Source organism: Larus michahellis, chromosome 2 (assembly GCF_964199755.1).
Source record: "Larus michahellis chromosome 2, bLarMic1.1, whole genome shotgun sequence".
Classification (NCBI taxonomy): Eukaryota; Metazoa; Chordata; class Aves; order Charadriiformes; family Laridae; genus Larus; species Larus michahellis.
The window spans coordinates 115,453,366-115,462,565 of NC_133897.1; the positions used below are offsets into that span (position 1 = coordinate 115,453,366).

At 47.5% G+C, this 9,200-nt stretch overlaps 1 protein-coding gene across 1 annotated transcript; it reads left to right on the forward strand.

Annotated features, from left to right (window-relative positions):
• Positions 1-2,732: 2,732 nt before the first annotated feature.
• On the forward strand, positions 2,733-8,788 carry ZBTB14 (zinc finger and BTB domain containing 14). Its single transcript, XM_074576693.1, has 3 exons — positions 2,733-2,978; positions 5,351-5,434; positions 5,711-8,788. The coding sequence occupies exons 2-3, from the start codon at positions 5,432-5,434 to the stop codon at positions 7,052-7,054; spliced, it is 1,347 nt and encodes a 448-aa protein (XP_074432794.1). The 5' UTR covers positions 2,733-2,978; positions 5,351-5,431; the 3' UTR covers positions 7,055-8,788.
• The last annotated feature ends 412 nt before the right edge of the window (positions 8,789-9,200 follow it).

Here is a 9,200-nt window from a genome sequence, read left to right on the forward strand (position 1 = left end):
CACAGATATCACTGCAATCCAAACAGTCTGGAAACAGCCTGTTGGTTCAACAGTTCCACAGTGTCTACATTTCGGCTCATCCGATAGGAAAACATGAAAATTGCTTCAAAGCCCCAATGTTAATCTGTTTGGCTGGGTACAGGGTAATTTCACAGGAAGAGTGCTTCAGTCAGACACATGATCAGGACAATTTTTTCCTCCTGGTTACACTTTTTCTGCAGAAGGGTATTTTCCAGTAGGCTGAAAAAATACTTGCTGTTGGCAACTGACACATTAGCCTGCAGACATGCCAGTGGAGATGTGTTTTCTTATGCTTCACCTTCAGTAATACATAATTTCAATCCCAGGTCTTTTCAGTGGAAATTTCTGTGGCCTTTACCTTTTATTTCCAAAACCCAGTGCAAGTCGCCCAGATTCAGACCTGTTATCATGACTCACTTATATACATGCAGCTATTCTGCCTGTTTTTTCCACATACCAGCACTTGAGGCGACTTGTAGGCTCCTCTGCTACTTTCCAGCACACGGTGTGCATGGGGTGTATAGGGTACGTGTTCACAGGTGTGCTTTAGACAAGCAGGTTTCACCAGAAACTTGGATTCTCATGTGACGGTGGCTTCTATTTCTTGCCCACTTCAATCACTCAGCAAAAGTAGTTCCGTGGAAATGCGTAATTGTCTCACTTGCAGTAGCTTAAAAAGCCACTTACTAGCAGCTCCTTGAACTGCACTTGCAGTTTTATTATTATTACTTGGTACTGCTAGATTTTAACAGCCTTTACTCCTGCTGCTCACTGTACGCACTTTATAATATTATCTATAGCATTTATAATCTGTCAGTGTCCCAGCACTTCCACACAGAAACAAGGAAGTCTTTCTCCGTTTGCAAGCTCACCAAAGAGCACTGCCACATTCAGACCACACGTCAAATACCTGGGACATGGCACGTAATTAAAAATATGACACAGTCAGGCAGTAACAATGCTTTATTTTTCATTCTCCGCAATTCACAGTTAACACATCTGGATATTGGAACATACACTTCCTCTATTTTAGTATCTCAGTGAGAGCTACTAACGATACAATTCAAACCATGCAGAAGTAGCCTGTGACACAGGAAAGCAGAGAGAAAAACGAATAGCCGTACCTTTCCTATGGTACCCTGCCTTTCTCCACCCGGAGTCTAATTCTGATTATTTGCATTACAGCAGAACCTGGCCCTAAATATTAAGCGTATCCATACTGTGCCAGGTGCTGTACAGATAGAGCAGAACCAGACAGCATAACAAAAGGAAGAGGTGTAATTTGCTGGTCGGCGTGGTAAACTCAGCAGTTACATGTTTCTCAAGAATAATAAGGTTATCGCAAGAGTGTCTGAGGCACTGTCAAAGAAAGAAACAGCATGTCACAAAACTGCAAAAGGGAAGCTCCCTCCACACTGGAGGGAATTCTTGTATAGGATTCAAAAATACTTAAAAGATTGAAGACGATTAGTTCTGCCTTCTGAATGCAAATCACTGCTGTTACTACAAAAACAAGGCTGGCAGTTTTGACTACCCAGGCAAAGTATGAACTTTATTTCATTCTACCTAAAGGTGGGTGGGAAAAAAAAAAAAAGAAAAATCTTTCAATTAATAATGCAAAAAAGAAAGACAGAGTGATCCAGTTGGAGAGCGCCTCACTACATATATGAGTGCATCACACAAAAACATCACAGAGATGACTCAGGAAGAGGCAGGAGTTATCAACCTGGTGAAAAAAGTCACTATGTTGCTCCCAGAGGATGCTTCCACTACTCCAGTAACTTGTTTATACTGCTGTAATTTTCAACAGAAGTGGTTATTTCACCTTTTTTTTTTTTTTTTTAATAGCAGAACTGCTGGTCTTTACACTGACAGAAACATGTCGAAGTTCTATTTATCCCCAAATTATCTCACTGAAAGCTGTGCCACCACGCACTGGTTTTGAAAAGGAAAATCGGAGGTGGAAGATGAGCAGCGCAAGTAATAGCTTCCATTTCTTTCTAGTGGCCCTGTTATTTCTCTAAAACTCAACCCCCCCGGACGTTTGAACAACGGAAAGTGAGGGATCGCGGATTTTGGTAGGCAGCCGTGTCCCCCCATCCTCTGTGACAGGCAGAGTACAGCGCAGCCTGTCACCGCACACCCGGCGACAGCACGGCGGCTGCCCCGCAGCCGTAACATGCCTGTGGCCGCCCGCGGCTCCAACACCGGGGGGTGTTATGTCCGCCCGCCAACCCCCACCCGCCAGATCGCCCATTTTTAAAAATCCCGCCTAAATTCAACCCCGAAATTAACCCCGCGCGCACCGCCTCACGCTCCCGCGCCGCCGCCGGGCGCGAGCTTCCCCTTCCCGCCCCGCCGCGCGGCCCCGCCCCGCCGCGCGCCGCTCAACGGCCGCGTCGCCTCTCGTCCCCCCCTCCCCGCGCCGGGCTCGCCCACGCGGACGCAGGCGCGGCGGCGGGTCGGGTGCCCGCGGCGCGGCGGGAGCGGCTCCCCGCCACCCCCCCGCCCCCGGGGAAGCCGCGGTGCGCGCCACCGCTCCCCTCCTCTCCGAGGGGGACCCCCCGAAAAGCGAGATGGAGCCGACGCGCTCCCCTCCCCACCTCCACGCTCCCCTCCCCACCTCCACGCTCCCCGCCACGCTCGCCGCCACCGGCGCGCCCCGCTCGCACCGCGCATGCACGTACCCCTCGCCCGCCCCCGGCGCGCGCGCGCGCACTGAGTGCTCGTGCCGGAGGCGGCGGTGACGGCCGGAGAGACGCGCGCAGACACCCCCCCCCTTCCCCCCCCGGCCCCCCCCTCCTCCCCAAATTCCCCCCCCTTCTCCCTCCTACCCGCCCACCCTCCCTCCCTTCTGCCCCCCCCCGGCCCCCTCCCGCGCGGCGGCAGCGGTGGCGGCGGCGGCCCCCCCCTCCCGCGCTCCCGGGGAAGTGCGGTTCCGCGTGCGCGCGCGGCAGGTAAGCGCGAGCCCTCTCCCCATTCCGTACCCCACCCCCCACCCCCCCCGCCCCAACGGCAGGGCCGCCGTTGCGCTGCGCGCGCTCGACCTCGCGCGCCCCCCCCCTCCGCCCCCCCCCCGCCGCCGCTCACTGCCGCCGCCTCCCTCCCGCTGCTGACGGCCGCAGCCGTTAAAGCCCCGGCAGCTCGCGCTGGGTGAGATGGAGGTGCCGCGGGCGCGCCCGCTGCCGCCGTCAGCACCAGCAGCTCGCGGCCGTCGCGCGCCCTGCCCTCCCTCCCTCCCTCCCTCCCGCGCGCGCGGCGGGCGGGCGGGCGGGGGGAGGGCGGCGAGGAGGAGGAGGACGCGTCCAGCGGCGGATGCGCACGTTGGGGCGCGCGGGCCCCGCGCGGCGGCCGCAACAAAGAGGGCGCGCGGCCGCGGCCTGGCGGCACTTCGGCCGGCGGCAGCGGCGGGGCGGGCGTCGCGCGAGAGCCGTTGGGGCGAGGAGGGGAGCGGGGCGCGGGGGGGAGGGGGACGCCGCCGATGCCGCCGCCGATGCCGCCGCCGATGCAGCCGCCGTTGTCGACCCCGCGCAGCCCCGTGAGGCGTCGCCGTGCGGGGAGAAGCGCCGGGCTCGCTCCGGAGACGGGCCGCCTGCTGCTCGCGGGCGCCCCCGACGACGGGCCGGGAGCGCGGGCGGCGTCTCCCCGCTGCAGGGCCGCGCCGGCAACCCGCGGGTTCCCGTGGCGGCGGCGAGCGGGGCCGCGGCGGCTCGGCAGGGCCGGTCCCCGCCGGGAACCCGCCCGCGCCGCGTCCTCGCCGGCGGGTGCGTGGAGCAGGCGTGCGCCTGGGCCGCCTCGGCGGTGGCGGGCACGGCGGTCGGCGCCGCGCCGGTGCGCCCTCGGAGCCGCGGCGAGGCACCGAGCGTGTCTGGGACGGCGGCGGCAGGAGCTGTACCAACAAGTTACAACCCCAGACATATTCCCCTCGCCCCCACCTCCCTTCCTGTGGTGGTAACGGCAGTGTAAAAAGCGCGTATGCGTGTAGGAATAATGAGAATGGCCCTGCGGAGTAAGTAGCTCAGTGGCAACGGGAGTTTCCCCTTGCCTTGGCCGGTCAACTGCCTGCCCTGCTCCACTGGCAGAGAAGTAACTGTTTCACCATTTGCACACCCCTGTGTACTCAGCAACACTGTTTTCAGCCAGTCACTTCTCCTGTAATTGGTTCTCGTTTACCAAGTCTCAACAGTATTGCAGCAAAACTGCATATTGTTTAACAAAACAGGGTGGGATTGCTGCTAGATTACTCGCGGTGACATTTTGCTGTTTGCTTAAAAAGAAAACAGCATTTTTGCCAGCTTGCAAAGAACTCTTAAGGGGTCCTGTTGAAATAGTCGGTCCTGCCCTTTTCAGTGCTGGATTGATATGTTTTCCTGGGATGGTAGATCCAGACAGCCTAGAAAAACGCACACAGTGTTCCTTGGCTTTGTTTTCTTTTGTCTATTTCAAATATTTATGCACTTCCTATCTGGCTATCTTAACATCTCATTATTGAGGACTAAGAAAATTATTTTGGCTTTCCTCAGTTCTTTTGTGTCTCTATATGCTGAGGTGACAGACCTGCAAAGGTATTTGTAAGGAGCCAAGTGTTCCCATAGCACGTGAAACGCCTAGCACCAAGAGTGGAAGCTGCATACCTGTCAGCTGCTTACATTTCATATATGGTCAAGGTTAAATTAGAATTTAGGAAAGGAGTTCCCAGTAGCTCTGTGCCAGGTGATGGAGAGAAGTGTCTGAACCAAATACTGAATTTCCCTCCTTTCCACACCACCACATTTACAGCTTCTGTCATAATTGGATGCCTATGGGAGATTGAATAATTTAACTTACTTGTTTTGCCTTAGCCTGCTGCTGTTCAAGTATCTCCATTTTTGGAGATCTGGTATCCTTGGTGACTCTTTCCTTGGTCCTGGATGCACATCCATCCACAGACCAGTCTGCTGTCCTTTGCGATGTTTGCTCTGCTTGCCAGACCCTCCGCTAGGCTTGCTCAGCTCACTAATTCAGCAGAAGATGAATCACCTTTTTGATGGGTTGGTTATGGGATTTAAGCTGTTGATTCTTGTAGAGGTTTTTCAGACTTTTAGATGCAGTGCAAAGTAAGTAGCAGGGAAGTGGAGTCAGGGAAGTGAAGTAGCCAGAGGAAAGTAAACACGTGGTTTATGACAACAGCACTATCAGATCAATTTATGCAGTCATCTGTAGAACTCGTCAAAACAGTGCATTTTATGTAATTTTAAATAATTGAAAATACTGTGTTTCACAAATTTAAAACAATTTTTGGAATAGATTTTATCATTTCTTAAAATGTTATTATCTTCCTGTCTTTCAGGCTGAAGTTGGACGATTGTAAGGATTAATCATCTGTCAAATATTTAATAATCATTTGTACAGAAAATTTCCCGCATTGTTCATGGTAAGGCTTATATTTGATATTTCACATTTAGTTTGGTATGCTCACACCTTTAGAGTATTTCCTGTGTACATTTTTGTTAGTATTAACATTTTAGAAGAAGTTTAAGAGTAATGCTTTTATAATCTGAAAGGCTTTTTCTGGTCATATTAAGAAAAAAAATATCATTCAGCAATTCTTTTAGTGTGTAGATGACATCGGCTGTTGGGATTTTATGACTTAGACTACTTTATACTATTTATACTAAAAATTAAAAAACTTTCCCTTGTCATTTTACAGGAGTTTTTCATCAGTATGTCTGAAACCATTAAATATAATGACGACGATCACAAAACTGTGTTCCTGAAAACATTAAATGAACAACGTTTGGAAGGAGAATTTTGTGACATAGCTATCGTGGTTGAAGATGTTAAATTCAGAGCACATAGATGTGTCCTTGCTGCCTGCAGTACCTACTTCAAAAAGCTTTTCAAAAAACTAGAAGTTGATAGTTCATCAGTAATAGAAATAGATTTTCTTCGTTCTGATATTTTTGAGGAAGTTCTCAATTATATGTACACTGCAAAGATTTCTGTTAAGAAAGAGGATGTAAATTTGATGATGTCTTCAGGCCAGATTCTTGGTATTCGATTTTTGGATAAACTTTGCTCTCAAAAACGTGATGTATCTAGTCCTGAAGAAAACACACAGTCCAAGAGCAAGTATTGTCTAAAAATAAACCGTCCTATGGGGGAACCTAATGATACCCAAGATGATGAGGTGGAAGAAATTGGAGATCATGATGATAGTCCATCCGATGTGACAGTGGAAGGAACTCCCCCAAGTCAGGAAGACGGAAAATCACCTACCACTACCTTGAGAGTGCAGGAGGCAATTCTGAAAGAGCTGGGAAGCGAAGAGGTTCGAAAAGTAAACTGCTATGGCCAAGAAGTAGAGCCTATGGAAACAACCGAATCGAAAGACTTAGGATCTCAGACCCCTCAGGCTTTAACATTTAATGATGGCATAAGTGAAGTGAAAGATGAACAGACACCAGGCTGGACCACAGCAGCTGGGGATATGAAGTTTGAGTATTTGCTTTACGGTCACAGGGAACACATTGTATGTCAGGCTTGCGGTAAGACCTTTTCTGATGAAGCGCGATTGAGAAAACATGAAAAATTACACACTGCTGATAGACCATTTGTTTGTGAAATGTGTACTAAGGGCTTCACCACGCAAGCTCATTTGAAAGAGCACCTGAAAATACACACAGGTTACAAGCCTTACAGTTGTGAGGTATGTGGAAAGTCTTTTATTCGTGCACCAGATCTAAAAAAGCATGAGAGAGTTCACAGTAATGAGAGGCCGTTTGCATGCCATATGTGTGATAAAGCCTTCAAGCACAAGTCCCACCTCAAAGACCATGAAAGAAGACACCGAGGAGAGAAACCTTTTGTCTGCAGTTCGTGCACTAAAGCATTTGCTAAAGCGTCGGATCTAAAAAGGCATGAGAACAATATGCACAGTGAAAGAAAACAAGTTACTACAGCCAATTCCATCCAGAGTGAAACAGAACAGTTACAGGCAGCAGCTATGGCTGCTGAAGCAGAGCAGCAATTAGAAACTATAGCTTGTAGTTAAAAACTAAAGCAGAAACTTTATCAGAAATAATATAAGAAATTAAATTGAACAAAATCTATTGTTGGTATATGTTTAGACTGAGAATTATCTTTTCAAGAAAACATATTTTTAGAGGATTTGAATGCTACATAGGAACACATAGCATTGCTTGTTTAGGTATTTTAAAACATTTCAGAGATGGGTATTCTTAGAATATGAAATCATTTTGTTGTCGTTAGCAGTATAATGCACTAGTACCTGATTTAATTTGAGAATATGATCAAGTTCCCTATAAAACAGGGATCGTCACTGGCTGACGTTTTGTTTCATCCAGTATGGAATACTGCATACGATGTAGACATCGAAATCAGTGAGTTACGTTTAAAAATGCTGAGATCTCATAAAATAACAACCATGGAAAGGAAATACTTGTTTTACATAAGTTTGAAAATGTTATACCTGCAACTTTTGAGAAACAGATGTTGATGCCCTAGGGTTTTTAGTTCGTCCTTTTTCACGTAATGCAGGTGCTAGAGGTTGGTACAACAGAGTGTAAGGGAGGATGGTGATCAAAATGAAATTGCTTCTTTCTCCATTCCCTCAGACATCCTCTTATTTTAATCAAGGTGGCAAGTTTAATGAAATACTTGCTTTCCTGAAAAAAATGCATTATTTGCAGTGGTCCTGGCTGGCAAAGCAGAAGGGTCGTGGCATTCACAAATCCTGTCTGTGGGGAAAAGAGTCTGCCTCATTTGTTTCTACGTTCACTCTTAGGCAGGCCCCTGGAGATGGGACAGAGCCACGAAGAACAAAGGGTGCAGCATGGAGAAGGAGATATTTTCCTTACTCAGACCCAGTGGAAATTAGTTAAAGCCAATACAGCCTGAGGCTGTAGTTTTTATTATGCATCTTTCAGTTCACCTAAGCTAGCAGAACTGAGGCAAAGGAGTGTTTCTGGCAGCGCGGGAGGATTAGCTGCATTGGTGAGTGACCAAGCGTCACTGCCAGACCTCCGCAGCTGCAGAGCACAGCCATGGGCTATCGCATACCTGCCCACAGCTTTCAGGCTGAGTTTTGTGTCATGGCTGGTCATACCAGCTAATAGGTCCTGCTCAAGTTTAAAAGCTTCTGCGTTCTGGCACACCTCAGCAAGAGGGAGACTTCAGAGAGAGATTTCAGTCATAATTGATCCAGAATCAGTGTTCGCTAATAGTCTGTTACTTAGAGTTGCCTATTTTTTTTTTCAGACAAGCTGGGGTAGATGCTGCTTATTTAACTGCTAACTCACAGAGTCGGCAAAATAAATGGTCTTTGGATTGCAGTCTGCTACGTGTAGTCAAGGAGAGAAGACACAGTAACAGCGGTAATGTAATCCAAAGGGATATCGAGCCTTTATTTTAAATTTGTAAATACTATAACTGTTGTCAAAACTTCATTTGAAGTTGTAATGGGAAAAAAAATGCACTCTTTGGCACGTGGTTGGATAACATTGATCACTTGCGATACCTAGTGTTAGACCAGTTTCTGGTAAGTTACTGTGTGGTAGATCACATCTTGCTTTTCTAAATAGAAATTGAAAATAGCATTTTTGGAACTGTTATATGGAACTTTGATTATTGTTTTTTTGTTTGGTTGGGTTTTTTTTACAGCTTCATTTTATTCATGTACTCATCAGGTTAAGCAGTTATCTTAAAATGCCAATAATTGTTTGAAAGCTGGTCTGTAAATAAAACATGAACTTAATACTATAGAAAATGTAAACTTTGGACCTTTACCAATATATTTTTTTAAACTGTTGCTTCATTTTACATTCAGTAATATTAGTTTGTAAACAAACTATACATTTTGTATCTGTGCAACATCAGAGGATGTGTATTCATTGCATTTTATTGGTTCTCTTGAGGAACATGATAAATGACCATTGTTAAAATGTTTTACTGTATATGATCATAGATATAAAGATAGTAGGTCCAAAATGGGATCTACTTTTTTTTTCTAAATGTACTAGCCTTGCTACGTTTTCTTATCTAAAATTGTCTTCAGTTTTTCTTAAATGATAAAATTGGTGCTGATAAGTCCATACAAAACAGATCTGTTGTGATAAGAGTTCAAAATTGTAAAAGATGAAGAAAGTGAATTTTCTCTAGGTCTTCTATGAAGAATACAG